This window comes from Sphaerodactylus townsendi, linkage group LG09 (assembly GCF_021028975.2).
Source record: "Sphaerodactylus townsendi isolate TG3544 linkage group LG09, MPM_Stown_v2.3, whole genome shotgun sequence".
In the NCBI taxonomy this organism is placed as follows: domain Eukaryota; kingdom Metazoa; phylum Chordata; class Lepidosauria; order Squamata; family Sphaerodactylidae; genus Sphaerodactylus; species Sphaerodactylus townsendi.
The window spans coordinates 40,072,650-40,092,324 of record NC_059433.1 but is presented as its reverse complement, the minus strand read 5'-3'; the positions used below and the strand labels follow the sequence as shown (position 1 = coordinate 40,092,324).

The window sequence follows — 19,675 nt, the reverse complement described above, 5'->3', positions numbered from 1 at the left end:
TGCCGGCTGGGTTTGACAAAGCCCAGCTAGCTGGCAGGCAGAGGGAGCTTCTTTTTTGGGCAGTGACTCCCCCTGATGTCACTACCCAAATAAGGAGTTCCCTCTGCCTCCCAGCTTCCCACCCTCAGCTTATACCCGAGTCAATAAGTTTTCCCAGGTTTGGGCAGTAAAATTAGGTGCCTCGGCTTATACACGGGTTGGCTTATACACGAGTATATACGGTATTTACAATATTTTCAAGAGATGGCAAGCAATGTAAAGAGAAACTGCTACCTGCACTTAAGGTGATGATGACAGGGGAAGAAAAGCACAGGAAGGGATTAGGATGGGATAATGTAGATAATGAAAGGTTTACATAAAACTGGTCACACTTCTAATTCTCCCCTTATCCCTTCTTATTCTCTGGAGTGATATCATTGGAGCTCCCATTGTTCGTTAATGTTAGGTCAATGACCCCTTAAAACCGCTCTCAATCCAGAACAGGATGCGACTGCCAATTTGTAATGAGACTATAATAAATAGTATCTGATTGCATATTTTATCACACACAATTCCAACTGGAGCCCCAGCCACAATCAGAGTAAAGAATTCTATTCACTGCTCATCCTTCCAAACTTAACTGCTAACAGGAGGTCATAAATCGTTCCTGAAATGTTTAAAAATAACCTTAAAATTAATTTTATAATAACAACAACTAAACTACAACAAAGCTAACAAAGACTAACACAAAAGTAAAACAGTCAGTTTTCAAAATTCTACACTACACACAGAAATGACACGTGGTTCTTGTGACTTGCCACCGATCCACACTGCAGATGTTATCCATATTCTAATAATATTTCATTAATATCAAAACCCAGGTTTTAAAATCTTTATAAAATTCCATTTTTGAAAAAAAAACCAGATACAAACATATCTACTTAATCTTATCTCCCTAACTTATTTCAAGAACTGAAGACATATATAAAAATCCTTCATTTCTCTTTAATAATCTCTCTTACCATTTTATACAATTAAACCTGACCTCTGTTTCTCGATTGCATTAGTATCTAATCTTTAAGCCTATTTTATCAACTTTCAAATTGTTCCTGAAAAATTAATGTTCCTAAAAGGGGTTCACATCTGTTGTGGAAGATGATACAGAGAAATCTCCCTCCAGAGATCTTTTGAAAGCTTTTGCCACTGAGAGAGGACATATTTTTCTCTTTCCTTTAAAGAATATTTGTTCTAGTTTTACTGCTTTCACTTGTCATGAAAAACGTTTACTTGGGGGAAGGGAAATCTAATATTGCAACAGATGATAGTTTGGTTGAAGGCTTGCATTTCTTAACAGTAAAATCAATTTACCCTTCAGGAAGAAATGCAAATATTTCTGTTGTTAATTACTAATAGTTTGATGAATATACAGGGGTTAGGATCTAGTGATGTGTGAACAGAAATGCAAATTCACTTATAATAGGTCCACTTAGAATCATAGCTACCTTTCAAGAACTGGTTTGCCTGCATTACCACCAGAACACTTATGTTTTCTGCGTACGTGGCTGCTGTTTCCTGCGGCGGGTGGTGGTGGAGGTATCTTAGTCTGGTGTCTCAGATATGAACGTCTCGCTTTGAATGACTCTGATATGAGTTTAGCTACTTGACAAAGTCTGAATTTCTTACAGTACTGCTCTCAGCTTCACTGACACACGCAAACACCCTCACCATGTTAACTGAACAAAAGAAACAAATTTTTAAAAAGGAAAAAAAGCAGGAATAAGAAAATGAAAATGTGATGGAATTAAGCATGTTTTAACGGCCATGTATCTTGTAAATAAGCCTGGAGTAACCACTATGTTCAGTGGCAGGATCTCCAAACATTACAAGATAACAGAAACTCAGGAGAAATGTGCTGGAATTAATTGTTACAGTAAGGTAATAAGAGAAATATTAGCAACTAGAAATACAGGGCTCGATTCTATGAGCTGTTAATAGAAAGAGTTCATAGAACTCAGGTCTCTCTTTCTCGTCCTCTTGCTGATTCCTTACCACCCTACCCAAATCCACTACTGCAGTTTGGGAGGATCCGTAAGATCAGACTGAAATGTAGCATGAAGGACTGCAGCAAGAATGGCAGAAACCTGAACTCCCTTCTTGAAGAAGAGTATTCTCCATATTTCCCCTGTTTTTCTCTCAAGCTGCAGCCACCTATGCAGAATCTCCCTCTGTTCTTGAGAGTCCTTTGAAACTGCAGAAGCAGGGTGGGCAGGGGTTTGAAGAGGAGCAAAAGAGGCTGCAAGGGAAAAGGAGATGCGGAAGAGATCCATTCCATGAATTTCTTCAATTAACGGTTCAAAGAATCTACCCATAGATCCTCCTCCCCCCTTGTTGATCAGCATTTTGAATTGTGCAAGTGCCATAATTTATGAGATATAAATATATATTTTCCAAACGTCTAATGAACAGTTATTTTCAGAAAAGTGAAACATCCTTTAGAAATAAACCAACCAAAGTTCAAGTGACTTTTGCATCATTTACCTCTTTAGCACTTTTAATTCTGGCCAAGAATGTGTACAGCTCCATTGTTTCTGCAAACAGAGCCCGACATACCGCTTGATAATGATTTGGTGCATCTGATCTGGTTGGTAGATGAACAGCACACAGCTAGGAAAGAAAATAAGAAGAAAAAATAAGAAGCGTCACAGTTTTGCCTCCGTATAGAGCAGGGGTAGGGAACCTGCGGCTCTCCAGATGTTCAGGAACTACAATTCCCATCAGCCCCTGCCAGCATGGCCAATTGGCCCCTGGTATAGAGTCCTTAAAACTATATCAGGAATCTCTCTTTATAACACACATATATCAGAATTACAACGCATGTTCACCACACATCTACAAATTTTTCCTTATTTCATCATCCAGCAGATACGAAATGGTTTGGAATGGCCTAGAGACCTGTACATTATCCATGAATGCCTGGTGCCGCAACATCATTATCTTCTCCACCAGTACATTCAAGAACGACAAATCAGTTATAGAATGACAGTGGAAAGATTCAAGGTTGGTTCCTTTATCACAATGGCTTTAAACTTGTCACACTAACCTAAGGTGGCTTAAACAGTGGTGACGACAATTCTTGATTCACAGCAAAGTGCTGCAGTAAAAGATAGACAGAAAAGGAAAGTGACCCCAAATGGCTTCCACCGGGCCACTTGCACTTGAATAGCTATAACAGAAGACATGAATTGGTTACATAAGGATTAAGCAGCAGAAAATTGGGACGAGTGACAGAAAAAGTTTAAACAAATAATAAACTGAAAAGCTGGAGACTGGATTTAAATGAAAGCCTCAGAGCTACAGAAGGTGAAGGTAATTGCTTTAGCGGCCACAGGCGTGACCTGTTGCTTGGGCTCTCTGGGCTGGATTCCCAATAACTTCTGCTGACCTCTGGGTGGAATCTGGAGATCTCCAGGAATCACAAGTGATCTCCAGACAACAGAGTTCAGCTCCCCTGGAGGAAATGGCTGCTTTGGAGGGTAGACATTGCGGCAGCATACTCCATTGAGGCCCCTCCCCAAGCCCCGCCCTCAGCAGGCTCCACCCTTAAATCTCCAGGAATTTCCTAACCTGGAATTACACTTGTTGCCATAAATTGGCAATTCTAATTCACAGCTTTCATTTCTGGAAAAACATGATTCTAGACTTTAGTTCTGGAGGTAGGGGGCAAAATGTACAGTTTTTCTCACTAATTCATGCAGTGGAAATAGATCTGTTGTGCCTTCCTTTTGTTCTAACCAAGGAGAAGTCATGGACCAGCGGTTCTCAACCTGTGGGTCGCAACCCCTTTGAGGGTCGAACGTCCCTTTCACAGGGGTCACCTAAGACTCTCTGCATCAGTGTTCTCCATCTGTAACATGGATAAATGTTAGGGTTGGGGGTCACCACAACATGAGGAACTGTATTAAAGGGTCGCGGCATAAGGAAGGTTGAGAACCACACACTGACAAGATGCAGAAGGGAATGCTTTACTTCATATTGCCACAAGCTGCTGCTTCCCAGCTTGCCCCAGTTAAAGGCAACAGTCCCTCTAACCACAGTAGGGAATTGTGTAGAAGTGAGCCACCTGTGTGCAGCACCAATACAGAGTCTGCATGGCTGCACAGCTGACAGGGAACACTGGTTGAAGGCCTGTGATAGTTCTGTCTATGGCTGCTTCCACGTGGTTACAACTTCTCTTGTTGCCACTACGAGAGCCTACACGGCAGTTTTTCTACACTTTCTTTGCCATAGTCACCATGCCTTCACCAGAACTTGAGGACCTTTTAAAACATTTTAACAATCTACTGCCACAAATCTGCTCGATTCCCTAGCTTCCAGATTGAATTTTAGAAAGTAGATTTCTATGCTTTTTTAATGCAGAGATAAGAGGTGCCTTATATTTAACCAAGCTCTAACTAGGCCAAAAAAAGTGTCTGCAGGATGATTTGCAAATTTCCATGTGTATTCAATTTCTATCAGTAATTTTTCGGCATTCTGCTCTAGGAATCGGCAAAAATAGAGTCAGCAAGGATGGCAGCTCACAGACGTCAAGATGTTCACTTAGCTTGAGAACGTATAGAAAAACATGCAAAATCGGCAAGTTTTTGCACAGCAATTAAGTGGTGTAATAACAGGGCTGGCACGTGAGCCTTGTCAAAACCGATGGAAATAATGTTGAGAAAGCACATGAGTTTTTTAGACTTGCTTATTTTTGAGAAACAAAATAAAAGTGTACAGTGGAACCTCAGTTTTCATTGATAATCCATCCGAAAAGAATTGATGAAAACCGAAACTGATGAAAACCGAGGAAACCAATCAGCAGAGTCAAATAATGCAAGTGGAAGTGATGCATAAATGAATTTCTGTGTGACATTTTTATTTCCTGAGCTGTTTCTGGGCTGCCTAGAAACTGGGCTACAGCATTCACTTTTTGTTTAGCCCGGTAAGAAGATTAGAGCATTTCCATCTACACTGAGAAGATGCAGGCAAAAAAAAAATAATTAGGTAAACAGGAGAGTCTTGCCAACTCTGCTGTCTGGGCTCATTCTCATTTGACTAGCTCACCCAGCCAGTCTGGTGTTAACAGAAATCACAACTTAGAAGAGATCAAACAAAATCTCTGGCTCCCTTTGAATGTACTCCGTCAAGGGTGAAACCAAATTACAAGGAAATATTCACAACTGACTGACCTGTCAGAGCTCCCTTGGCTACTATATAAGCATTCTGCAAATAAAGACATGAAATCTGCACTGCAGTAGCTCAGCCTGAGTGGGACCACAATTCAAAAGATACAAGCTTTCCCCACTTCTAATCATCATCTGAAAAGAGCCTGTATCACTATTCGCTTTGCTCTGCACAGTGAAAAAAATTCCCATGGAACCTAAAAGACCAACTATCAATGTGATGCCAAATAAGTGCCAAAAAAAAGCTTGAAAGCTTATGCTTGTTATGAATTTGCTACATTAAGGGAACAAAATACATTTGACTAAGAACTCATCTTGGATTGCTCAGCATAGCTCTGAAAACTCCCCCATGCAATTGTTCTCAAGGAAAGGGCTGTGAGGAGCCCTGTATGCCTGTTTCTCAGGCTCCACTTGTCCTTGATCATATGATTTAAGGATACATATAACCTGAAAAAGAGGCAAACCGGCCCCCTATGGTGCTTTCTGCCACAGACAGTTACTTAAGAGGGGGCACAGAAATCTGCACCTCGCAGCACTTGGAGCTGTTCAGAGCAACCAAACAATTTTAGAAGATGAGTCCCTAAAATACACATGACTGTAAGACAGATGGGCCAGAGAACCCCTGGCATGGCTCACATCAGCTGTATCATTTAGATGCACCATGAGGTATGTTTAACCTTGCAAAAGGGAAGGATCAACTCAAGTGGAGAAAGGGTTACTTCTGCAAGGTCATCTACACACGTTGCACATGACAGCTTTCACATAAATGTCTTTTCTTTTTGGTTTTTTAAAACTTTATTCTCATAAATGTAAAACATACATTTATTTTCATAAATGTAAAAATTATGAAAACTTTATTTTCATAAATGTAAAAGGAGTTAGTTCTGTAGGCTTGAGACAAAGGCTCAGAAAGACACATTACCGTACTATATTGAAGGTTATTTTATGTATATGTTATTACTTTCTGACATCAATTAAAACTTATACTGTACTTACAGAAAATAGTGTGATTGTGAAACAATGTGCAATTTTTAAAAATAACTCAACGAAGTTTATATTTGTGTACAACACCACTACTTATTTTATACAGTTGTCTTCTAGAGATAAATCAATCATTAGATTCAGGTTGCTGTTATCAGATTACCATATAAAAAGGAAAATATCACTGCAGTACTAAATAGAAGAAACATTCTCTCAGTAGGCAGCAGACTACATCCTTTCAGTAGATGGCAGACTACATTCTGTAGTGAGAAGTGTAGAGTTGTAGTTGGCTTATACATCCTTATATAAGAAATCACAGAACAACTCCTATTTTTTGCCTTCAGCTTTATTTCTCTTTCTGAGCCAGGACACATATCTTCAGTTGCGTAATCAGATGTGTTATTTTGCTTTTGAAAGTTAGAACCACAGAGACAGTTCTATATGTATGATATGGTGCTTTGCTTGAAAATCCTTTCACCAGGAGATACATGTATTCTGATTTTATTAACACAGTCCAAAAGACAATACTCAAAGTGACAATGTTATTCTATATTTATTTAGTCGAGTTGTCGGATGGTGTTGTACAGGTCTTAAACTTGTGCCTGAATGCTATGATTAAATGGCTAAGGGTGAACAAATGCTGACAAGATAAAAGTAGCACTGAAATCTTGAAGGACATTGCGTCTCTCACTTTTGACTGGGTTCAGCTGATACTTGCTGACTTTGGCCCCTTCTGCACATGCAGAATAATGCACTTTTAATCCATTTTCAATGCACTTTGCAACTGAAGTTTACTGTGCGAAATAACAAAATTCACTTGCAAACATTGTGAAAGTGGATTAAAAGTGCATTATTTTGCATGTGCAAAAATGATCTTAGTTAAGAGTCTAGGGCAGTGGTTCTCAACCTGGGGGTCTGGGCCCCTTTGGGGGTCGAATGATCCTTTTACAGGGGTTGCCTAAGATTCTCTGCATCAGTGTTCTCCATCTGTAAAATGGATAAATGTTAGGGTTGGGCGTCACCACCACATGAGGAACTGTATTAAAGGGTCTTGGCATTAGGAAGGTTGAGAACCACTGGTCTAGGAGATCCTAGACTCTTATACGAGATCCAACATTATTGCTGGAGAAGCAAGGTAACAGCTGCAAAAATGCCTTCTTCCACATTCATTTAACCTAGAAGAACTTGATTTAGCTGATCTGGTCACGTGGACACATGCTAAAGTTACCTCAAGGCTAGACTACTGCAATGCACTCTACAAAAAGTCAACTAAGAAACTCAAGGTGGTACAGAATGCCTCAACTCAGTAACTAGTTGTAGAGAATGCATATGACACCCATTCTGCAGTCATTCCATTGGTTACCCATCAGTTATATGGTTCAGTTACCAAAACAGTGGTTACAATCTACAGAGCCCTTAAGTATCTTGGACCCACATATCTGCAGGATTACTTTTCCAGCTTTTTTCCATTGTGACAGCTTCACTGTTCTAAATTGATATCTTCTGAACATGCCACCCTGCAAATGGGGAAGAGCAGCAGCTACCCTTATAGATACATGTTGTGGCCTCCAATTTATAGAATAGTCAGCTTGAAAAGGTCAGGAAGGCTCCCATTCTCCAGGCTTTCCACAAGCCATGCAAAATTTACTCAGGAGGGCTTTTTTTTTTACACAGGTAATAGAGTTGTACTCTAATGAAATTGTTCAAAAAGATGCTTCAGTGAAGGGATAAGGACAGTGGACTGTACCTATAGATTGCTGTGTGTAGGATTCTGCTGCATAATTTTGCATCATTTAAAGTGTCATATGAATAGTTATGATTTGGTTTCAGTTCTATTTTTAGATTTCTGGTTGGTTCCAGATTTGTACAGTCCTAATCCTGTTGCACTGTTTATTGAATGTTCTATTCTGTTGAATGTATTGACTCACTCTGTGTAATCTACCATGAGTCCCAGTGTGAAAGACAGACAATAAATAACATAAATAAATATCTTGTTTTAGTTGCTTGCTTGCATTATTTTCTAATTCTGCCACGCTGACCCTATTACATTGCTCACTGGATATTTTACACTTTCTGATTGCACCCCCACTCCTCTATTTTGTAATCTGCCTTGAGTCTCAGCAGGAAAGGTGGGCGGTAAATAAATGAAGAAGCAATTGACTGCATATATTTTCCAAATAAAGTGTTTGTCTACTGATATGTTGTAAAATGTTTCATCTAAAAATAACATGACATCTTCAAAACGCACTTTTAAAAATTCTAGTTCCCTAAATATGAGTTATTTATCATAATAAAAATGGCCCAATTGGGGGGGAGGGTGAAGGGAGTTTTGGAGGCAGTGGGGCCCTCCACTGGTGGATTTTCCCTCCCTGGGGCACTTGCCCTGGCAGAGGGGCAAATTCACTGGTGGGTGGCTGCTGTAGCCACACACAGTGCAACAAGGGCATCCTAAAGGCATGACCAGAGGTTGAGCTGATCTTAGTTGGTTTCCACCCCAGCTTTGCCTCTTGGGATGCTGGTGCCTGGGGCATGGACTTACACCACCCTTTTAGATGGCTTAAGCCCACTGAATCCAATGGAGGTCTTTTCAGCAGGGGGAGGGGAGGTTTATTTTGTATTTTGCCTTCTCATACTGCTGAAAAGCCCTCTGGGGTTGGCAGGACGGTGTCACAGTACCGCCACCCCTGGCCACCCCAGGGCTCTGGACTGGGCTGCCCGACAGTGATGGCGAATCTTTTGGGCCCAGTGTGTAAAAAATTCTGAAAATGCTTAGCTTTACTCTATGGATATGTTGTAAAATGTGTCATCTAAAAAGAACATGACACACACACACAAGCAACAAAAGAAAAACAATTCTTTACATATACATTTATATTTAAAAATGCAGTCCAATCATGTTGTTTCATATAAAGAAATGTCAAATAATGACAAAAGTGACTCAGACAGGGAGTATAGTTGTTGTTAGGTGTTGGTGAACATTGGCAGGTCATTCAAAATATTGTGGTGTGTCACATTTGAGGTTTGCCACAGGTTCACCATTACTGAAGTAAGACCAAGTGCATTCCTGAAGAAAAGGCAACCAACAATGTGATCAGACAACACAACCTTTTTTCTTTTCAGTTTGTAATAAATTTCACAGTGGTGAGATATTCTGTGTGTGTGGAAGGGACTGCTAACCATGCAGTGAACAGCACTGGATGCATAAACCCTCTTACAAGAATCCAACTTTAGCTCAATGATAGTAGATGTTTAGGAGATGATTTGGCCTGTAACACCATTAAGAACAAAATGAGAACAAAATGAAAATTGCTGTCTTAGGAGTAACATGTTTCCATTTATACTGAAGCTTGTAATTGCAATTCCGTGCACAGTTAATTATTAGTGAACACATGTCTCAATCAGTGGACTGGTCCAGGGTAACATTTAACAGGAGAAGAATTGCCAATTTGCCAGAAGCAAAAACCTAGACATTCCAGGATCCAAGAATTGTGTGATTAGTTCTGCATGCCTAACAAGTTTTGGGATGTGTTTCTCTGACCACTGGTCCCCTCAGCACATGGCAGTTAATTTTTGAAATTGCTGGGAACTTTAAAAGCAGTTTGTGATATCATATGGGCCATGGTATTCAGCAAAAAGAAACAATAGATGCACTCCTTAGGGAGTCTCCCATGTGATTCTACGTGACCACTTCCATCGTCTTCAGAGTCCTTGCTTCAAATGCCCTTGCCAACTGAGGCCAGACAGGTGGCAACCTAAGAAAGGGCTTTTTTGATTGAGGTACTAAAATGATGGCAAAGCCTCCATAAAGAGATTCAATACAGAGATTGGTCTCCTCCCCCCTCCCTTTTTTTTTGTTCTGCTGGACATACTCTCAGTAATTGTTACTGGCCTCCTCCCTGGTTTTTGGTATTATGGAGGCTTGGTGATTCAGTAAATAAGAATCACCTCCCAAAAAACCTTATTGGGTTTCCATAGGGTTGCCAACCGCCAGATACAGCCTAGAGATCTCCTACTGATCTCCAGGATACAGAGACCAGGTGCCCCAAAGAAAATGGCATTCTTGGAGGGCAAACTTTATGTTATTCTGGATGAAATCCCTTCCCAATTTATCCTTTCCACAGCCACCTCTTACAAATCTCCAGGGATTTCTCAGACTAGATTTGGTAAACCTAAGCCACCATTATGTACTTAAGAAGCATGGAGGACAGAGGAAGACCAGGTTTGAAATTGCAGGATAATGGCTGGAATTTTCTACAGTAAAAGAAACCTTGGATTCAAGAACTCAAAACTGTCACAGATTCAATCATACTGTTGCCTAACAATATAGTGGTTTCAAATTAATGTTTGTTCAGAATGACATTAAAAAGCCAAAAAGAAATCAAGGCTGAAGCAACTAATATGAAACCAGCAGCAAAATATTCATTTAAAATTAGAGGTAACCTACAAGAAACTACCCTTAGGGTGTGGGTTCCAAACTGTAGGCAGTCAAATTGAAAGTTTTTCTGTTGTTTTGTTTTTCTCCACAAACTGCCTCTAATCAGAAGAGCTAAAGCTTTTAAGACTAGCAAAGTATGTGTTCAGGGATGAGGAGAAAGGATTGACTCGCTGATCCTGAAGTCCAGATTATTTGCTGTCTTATCCAATTTGCCTAGGTGGATTTAAAACCATCATGATGCTGACAGTGAAACTGGAAAATGCCCCACACCACTTAATGAACTTGCTGGCATTAAAAGGATGGGCAGCAGAGGCGTTTGCCACAAGAGATGAACTCACAGACAGATCAGCTCGGCTTTGGAACTGATCACTCCAACTTGGCTTTCTCTGAGCTAGTCTATCTCACTGAGCAGAAGCCGCTTTAATTTTATTTACTTTGTTATGATGAAAAAGGTTGCAGTTAGCAAAATCCAAAAACAAAAGTCATGTAATAGCATTTATTAAGACCAACCAAAAGGCACAAAAACAGCATGCAAAGTTTTGACTTCATCAGGACCTGTATCAGTCTGCATGTTTTGTTTTGTTTTTTTAAAAAGGGAGGGAGGTGTCATTTTGGCCATAATGTTAATATCTCTTTGTTCATCTCATGGAGTGTCAGATTTCACCCTGGCAAGGTGAGAGGAAGACAGAAAAAATGGAAGCATCCCACTGAAAACTCAGAAGAATAGAAGTTGGTCAAATATTTATCTAACATCAGAGGATGCCCAGATCCCTTAAAAGCCGGACAACAGTAGAAGAATGCAATTGTCTTTGTATCAGTGATGCTGAAAATTAATTTCAGTTGTACGCAACAGAAAACGAGTTGAGTTGTACTAACTTGTTTAGTGAAAAAACACACTCTTATCCAAGGCTCATCAGCCTTATTCAACTATTATCAAAGTGGCAACACGTTGCAGATAGTCATAACAGTCCAAAGCAAAAACCAAGAACAAAGCCATGTGTGGAGAAATGGCTCCTTTCCCTTTTTCTTTTTTTCCTCCCCTCCTCCCATCAGGTATAATAGATTTGGGGCACTTTAGAGATTCCAGATGAACCATCGGGAAATGCTACCTGACCTAGGGGGGAAAATATATCTTGACCCAGCCTGACCAGGTCAAAGGAGGGTGGGGTCTGGGATCTGATAAATTCTGGGAGTGGAGGGGTGAGGTCTCTTCTCTCTTTCCTTCTACTGGGGAGCAGACCTCTTGCCTTGGCTGTAAAAGCAGCAGCCATTTTTGGACCATGTGCTTTGTCAGGTAATGTGAACTCTTTGAGAATTGCAACCTTCTAAGTTTTAGATGCCTACCCTATGTTCAACAACTGCTAGCTAGGGTATGTTAAGAGATAGGGAGGGGATTTGCAATTTCACCTCCTTTGTTTTGGAAACCCTTGCTCCATCTGGTGCTATGCTAAAATATACTGGTATCCATTTTTATTTTTAATAAATACTTTTAAACCTTAGATGTGGAGAATGGTTCTCTGTACCACGAATGCCCCACTGTCTTGATTGCGCTATCAAAATAGGAGGGGAAGGAAGGCTGAACAGCTTTTCCTCCAGGACCTTCAGCCTGCCCTGTGGACCCCAAGAGAGGGGGACCAAGGGAAACTGAGGCAGAGGCCTCCCAAGTGGAAAGGAAGCTGGGGAATCCTGCTCCTCCACAGCGGGCAGTCCTCAAATTATCAGGTGGTGGCAAAGTTAACCCAGAGTGAAAGCTAGCCCTCCCCAGGAAAAGTTGGCAACCCCTGGGAGAGTGCAGAGAGCGAAATAGGGCCTGCAAGGCAAAGCAAGCCCGTTTCGCCACACCATGTAATAATACCTTTCATTAAGGCCACCCCAAGTGACAAAAAGTGTACAAGCCTTAAGTTCTTTCAGCCATCACTGTGTTACACAGAGATCACTTCTCCCCGTTTCCCTTCAAAATGTCAAGTGATAGAAGTCATAGGTGGATCACACAACAGCAGCAATGTGTAGAAGGCATGGCAGGTATGTTGATTCCAGCAGGTGGCAGCATGTCACTCTGCTCTTAAGTGGACAGGCAGACTTGGTGGGTAACCCTGAACAAAGACTGGTTGACCTTCCACATTTCAAAGGCTGGCACCATGACCTCTGACCTCTGTCGGTGTCTGCTGCTGCATATGCATGTCCTGGAGAATCCTAGAGAAATGCTAATTCCAACTTCCAGGACGACTAATTCTTTCTGTGAACAATAGGCATCTGCATGAAAAGTGCCAAGATGCTAGTTTATGCTGCGCTAAATGTACAAGTTTTAGAAAATAACCCTGGATACCCAATTTGTCAATTGAACAATTCAAAGCAAAGGAGCCATGCTATAGTTTTAAAGCAGCTTGTCACATCAGCTGTTGCAGCTATGGTAACGTAAGTTATACAGTAAACCCTGCTTTCATGGACTCCTTTGGTGCACAACTTAAAAGAAGATTTTCTCAGCATTTAGTTAATATTCATGACCTGCACCTGTCTCAGTAATGTACAACTACTATGTATATAGAGAACTGCAATAGTTAAATCCTGGTGATCAAAATGTAATTTAGGCTGAACCATAAGGAGCTATACTTCTTCTCAACCTTATCACACTGGAGTTTAAACTATTTTAAAATTTATGAGCCATCTAACTTTAACCCCACCTTGCTTTCAACCACACCTGTTCGTTAACTGTTAACAACCAAACCTAACAGTGGTTTAAAGTAACAACTATTTGATACAACTGAAATTGAAAATACAAACTCTCCTTTGAACAACACACTGTTACATATAATTTAAAACTTGCTTCATATAACATAATGAAAACTTTAACAATGACTCATTAAAACATAACTACCTGTAGGGTATGACAAGCTTACATTCTCAAACGCACACAATCTTAGAATACATCAAAACACAAGGGAAAATTAGACCAATACTGCCACCTTCAAACATTAACAGAACAATTCTAAACAAAAGTAACCATTTTCAGCCCATTGAAATGCCCGTTGGCAATGGGATTTTGTATGCCTGACTGAAAGGAAATGAATACACACTGCTAAATAAATACAACTATCCATGTCACAAGGTTGGCACACCACCTTCAACAGTTATTTGTTTTGCTTTATTTGCATGTGATGCCACAGCTAGCTATGTATGATACTGATATATTTCAGAGATAAAAAAGAGAAGGGGCAAAGAAGAGTTAATTAGGAGGCCTTCCCCCCACGTACATGTTATCTTGATATTAATAAGTAACTGATATTGAAATACACAGATCAATTAACCGGTTGAGGCAGAAAGAGGAGGGGACACTAGAGACAGTACAGTGTGGTTAGCAAAGCTCATGAACATCTAGTGGTTTGCATACCCTGCCTGCTGGAAGGAGGCTATGGTTCCATTTACAGAGGAAAAATATAGCCAAATATTGGTCCAAGTGGTAGCTGTCTACAGGTAGGTAGGTCTCACTCACATGCTATAAGTTGCTTACCACTTCTGTATTGACAGTTGTACCAAATTAGTTAGCATGTATCTTTGGTAATAATGTTGTTAATAAAGCAGGACTGACACAAGCAAAGGGACAAACAAAGTAAAAACAAGTACTGTCACTTGCCACTGCAATGCAATGCTGCACAACTGTACTCATTTGTCACCAAACAATGAATGCATTTAGGATCTTAATCTGAGTCAGTTAAGCAGAGTTCTCTGTTATGAGGTCGTAGGAAGGTGGAATGTGATGAAGGTGGGCTGAGGAAGAATATTACAACAGTGCTCTGGTAAAATTCCTAAGAGGACTGTCACTCATTGGAATGACTGAAAAAGGTTGCTGAAAAACAAAACAACAAAAATAAAGCCCTGTGTCACTTTAAAGGGCAGACTCTGAACTACAGAAAGCCTCCAACCAGGAAGCAAATATTCTGCAGCAGCCTTTACCAGCAACAGAGAAGAATCTGCTGATGGGAATTATCCATAATAGTCTGTCACAATACTTTAGAGCTACCAACCTCCAGGTGGAGCCTGGAAATTTCCTGGAATTAATCTGTTTCCCAGACTACAGAGATCAGTTCATATAGAGAAAATGACTGCTTTGCAGGGTGGACCCTCTGGCATTATATCCAGCTGAGGTCCCTCTCCAACCCCTCCAGGCTCAAATGCTGGTGGGGGCTGATGGGATTCATAGTCCATGAACATCTGGAGGGCCAAGGTTGGAAGCCCATGCTTTGAAAGCTTATTGTATCCTAGAGCTAGAGTGTTGCAGGGTATGTGTGGGATTCCAATAATATATCCCCTCCATCACACAATTCCTCCTGGTTCCCAACCTGCAATAGTAACACTAAAGCAAGCGGCTAATCATTATTTTTATAACAGAAAAAAGTTTGATTTCATGAAATGTATATATCAATTCAAAAAGGAATATCAAACTAGCAGGTAATATAGGTTCCTGTCCACCATTTAAATTTGTGTTCCTGTTTTCAAACTACCAGCATATTACATGTGGCAAATATGTTTACATACAATTATGGTCATAATCCAGGAAAGGGACCTGTTAAAGCCCACATTACTCTCTGCTAGACTGCGTTCAGAATGTGAACTATGATGGTAGTGCTGCACTTGACATTCCTGAACTTCAAGGAGTCTTTTAAATAATATCAGGTAGAGAGACAAGTAACTATACCTTCATGACATCCCGATAAGACTGTATAACTTCAACATCCTCTTTATCATTTTCATCTTCCACACCTTCATCCAGAGCCTCATAGCCTTCGTCTTTGCTCCCATCTGCTTCTACTGTATTAGTCATGTGATCAATAAGCTGTTCCAAGGGAGGGCTTAGCTCTCTCTCTTCATTCTCCTTCAAGCCATAGTCCAGAGCTTTATAAATAATAATTCCTAAGGATTCGATCACCTGAAAAATATAATTGTATATCAGATAAATTAGATAGAGAAGCTAACAACTGTGGAATTTTATATTGATTTCTGTACCACTATTAATCAGCTAAAGCCATTCTTTGCTTTATCAGCTGCACAAGCAGAAGATATCATGAATTTGGACGGGAATGGAAAAATCAACAATAATGAGGTTCATTTGTTCAACTTGATCCCAGTAATTCTGTTCCTTCAGACAGCAGTTTTTAAAACACCAAAATTGGAACAGAAAGATGAGTGAGAATCAGACCACTTGCACATGTGTGGTCTCCTTCACTTTACTATACATTCCCTTCGGATTTGATTTTCCTCTCTTTAGTTCTCGTCCCATTGTGAGATCAGAGAATCTCCACAGTTTCTGCAAGCGCTTTAAGTGTGACTTTTTTCTCTTCACAGAAAAACCAAAGGAGATCACCATGTGTTTAGTGTTCCTTGGGCTTTCTCTCTCCTCCCTACCTTTCCCCATTCAGACTACAATAGTTCCTTCCATTATTTGGGCACCCATTTGAAGACAAACGGGCTTCTTTTTAAAAAAAATAAACAGTGAGGATCTATTGCTGGAGAGATGACCCCAGTGAAATTGGCAAGACTAGCCTAGTAAAGCAAAGTTGGCAAAAAAAAAAAAAAAAGGCAGCACGCAACCTCTTCAAATGGAGGTTGTGGGGAAACAACAAGAAGGTGGGAGAGCAAAATGGCAGATCGGCTCAACTAGGGACACTTTGCAGGAGGGTAACCTGTATAAACAAAAAAAAGAGGGGAAACCTCACTGTGAAGCAAAGTTTCAATTAACTGTGGGATACGCAGTGCTTGCACAAAAGATTTGAGATTGATGAGCATGTGTCATCCTTCTCCCCCTCTCCCCGGGTCTGGTCCCCACGCCAGGCAGAAACAGTACAGACTGCTGTGATATGCAAGAATTTGGGGGTGAAAGGATAATGGAAGTTGAAAGGAAAGCCAGCAGCCTACCAAACTGCTCTGTGTCTTATGTTCCAAACGTTTATTTCTAATGAGGTATTAATTGTGTTCATTTGGTGTACCTTTGGTGAATGCCAATACTTAATTACTTTGCAAATGTTAAATTCTTAAGTACACACCATTTTGTATACATACAAAGGAAATAGGATTTTTTTTCTAACACTAACAACTTTTGCAACCTATGAGAAACTATGGTGTTTAAAATCTTAACTAACACAAACTCAAGTACTATCTTGATACACACCACAATACGAAGACATCCATTACATGGACATCAGCATTAGTCATCTCAAATTTCCACTCGGTATGCTTTGAAAATGCTGTTTTCTCTTTCAGATTTTTTGAAATGTGACAATATTTATTATGCGTGCCATTCCCCCACATTCACAACATACAACAGACTATTGTCCGTAGGCTTTCCCTCTTCCTGAAGTTGTCCATTTAATAAAAGAGTAACAAAAGCTGACACACATTGGTTACTTATAAACATTATGAAGACTGTTCTCAACCAAAAATCTTGTCACACTGGCCATTTTCATCCTCCTCAGAATTAGTCATCCCTTCAGGATTCTGATGCCCAAATGACCAAGTCAGAGTAAGAAAGAATATTTTTCAACAAATCCCTAGACAGCAGGATTTATTCTATAAATTGGGGGGGGGGGGGGGGCTGCAAGAAAGTGGTGCTGATTGTGTTGAGGTTAATGTTCTTCTTCTAAATGGTGGTGTAGCTGGAAGGAGGAATCCTCCCACTTCACCGATCTGTTGATCCCTCCCTCTCTCACCCACTTGCTGGGGCCACCCAGTCTCATGCCCCCTTCCCTGGCTCTACCCCCTGCCCAGCAACCCAGCTGCAGTTGTTTTGCCTCTATATCAGTGCTCAGCAGCCAAGCAGAGAGTTGGGGAAGGCAGCTCAGGAAATGTCACTGAAGGGCAGCAACTGGGCATGCACCCAACTGCCTCTAGTGGTGCCGCCTGAGTCACTGATCCCGACTCTCCCCTCGGCTACCAAGGACCAAGACTGAAGCGCCACTGCAGGTGGGCAGTTGAGTGAGGAGGGCTCTCCTCACTCATTCAGTTGCTCCAAGAAGTGTTTACTGAGCAATGCTCCCCAACTTTTTCCTCTCCTCAACAACAGCAGTGGTGGTGGCTCCCCCACCTAGCTGGTTGCTCAGCAACTTTGCTGCCTCAATGCTTCTATCGTTTTTGCCATCTGGGAGGCCCAGTATTCAAGGTTGAGAGCTGCACAGGTCTTGTGAGGATTCCCACCCCCACCCCTGTCACCACAAATAATGATGCTGGTTGCAAGCTCCACACAGCTTCCAGTCTCTGCCATTAGGTTTTTAAACAGTGGCTGACCTCACTGATGCAGCCAGCAAGCTCCACATGGTCCCTGACCTCTGACACTAGGCCAGTGAAGTTTGCTGCCCCTCACGTGGAGCTCACTGGCAACATCTGTGGGGGGGGGGGAACAGGATGCCTTGGCAAGCCTAACAAGAGAGGCCAAGAGCCAAGCAGACCTTGCAGCTGGCTTTATTGATGGAGTTTGGTGGGGGAAGGGTGAGAAGCTTTGGCAAGCTCCCTGCAGCTCCCAACCTCCACCACTGGGTCTCCCATGAGTTTCTGCCCCACTGCCACCTAAAAGAGAAGGTATGAGTGTTGCCCGAATGTGTGCTGACAACATTTTTGTTTGGGAGGGAATTCCCTAGTGTATTTTTTAACCCTTTTAAGATTTTTCTGCAAACCTGAGGAGTTCCCAAGAACTGTTTGCTTTTAGTCGGTGTCAGCCCAATCTGTGCAGTTATACATCGATTGGTTCACATTAGACTATTAGAATATAACATGCTGCTAATGAAGCCCATTTATTTCAATGGATATGGAACAGAATTACTCTTATAGGAATTGCACTGTCAAGCAACTACTTCCTGTGTTTGAAAGCTCACAGTTAAAAATTAACCTGAGAAAATGTTGGCATACACAGTGAATGAAGAGTATTCCAAATCATTCCACAATCCAGCTATTATGGGTGTGGAATAACCATATGGTTATGGGTGACCACTGCCATGCTTATCCAATAGCAGAACCATACATCGGAATGAGGGAGAATGTTCCTTTCTTAACCTGAGGTGAATGTTAGTTTGTTCACAGACATCAATTCCCAATCCTTAGCTCTCACAACAATATCAAGATGGGCAGCCCAATGAAGACGGGGGGGGGGGGGGATGGCCAAAGGAGGTGGTGTGGGCTTGTGCTCATGTGCTTGTCCTCCTGGCACTTATGCAGACTGGGAGAGCAAATAGGGAGGTGGGTAGGCCACAGCATCCACAGCTTCACTGGTCTACTGTAGAGGCTAATGCAGTTGGGAGTGTTCTGGGGGCATAGCTGATGTTAGTCAGCTTCCACTGGGGTTTGACCCTGGGAATGCCACAGGGATGGTCAACAGATGTATGCCACCCAAAAGGCTGGTGTAACTCCGTTAAGCCCTATGGAGGGCTTTCAAGCAGCGGGGGTTTTCCAGATTTTTCCTGCCTCCCTGTGTCGCCTGGAAGCCCTCTGGAGGAGGTGTGGTGGCACGGCAGCAGTACCATCCCTGGCCACCCCACGGACTAGGTTGGGCTGTTAACGGATTACTTTTCTCTTAGCATATTTCCCCCTTCAAGATACACTTCATTCACAATAAATGAACATTTACGTAACATAGAAGGATGTGCTAGCTTTGGCTACTGCTTCTCTTCATTTTGCTAGAATCAGCTTAGGTCAGTAGAGTCCCTGACCAAATTTCTCCCTGCCAGAAGTTCTACAGCAAGGGGGGAAGAGTGGTCAACAAGTAAAACACAACTGATCCAGTTTCAGAACGTATATGGGTTCAACATGTAATAAGAAGTCTGGATTTAGAGAAAGTCTTTGATATTCAAAACAGAAAACAAACACAAATGTGCATGTATATAAGAATCACACAAGTTAACTGATGAAAAGTAGAAGGGGGATGAATTGGAATGCTAGTGCTAATTAAATTATCTTCTTTGTACTTTAAAATATATTGACTATCCCTGAAATAATACTGGAGAAAAGGGACTGACCACTTTCAAAACATCTCTAAAGAATACAAGGAGAAAATGTCTCAGCTCCCAAATTCTGCAGAAAA

General features: G+C 41.2%; 1 protein-coding gene across 4 annotated transcripts in view; it reads right to left on the bottom strand.

Moving 5' to 3' along the window:
• The window catches only part of SPIRE1 (spire type actin nucleation factor 1), a 107,632-nt gene that overhangs the window by 56,703 nt on the left and 31,254 nt on the right, over positions 1-19,675 (bottom strand). For all 4 annotated transcript variants that reach the window (XM_048507611.1, XM_048507613.1, XM_048507612.1 and 1 more), the window contains exons 3-4: positions 15,308-15,538; positions 2,518-2,643 (exon numbers count right to left, since the gene is read on the bottom strand). In XM_048507611.1, the coding sequence (XP_048363568.1) occupies positions 2,518-2,643; positions 15,308-15,538 (357 nt within the window). The remainder of the gene's footprint in view (positions 1-2,517; positions 2,644-15,307; positions 15,539-19,675) is intronic.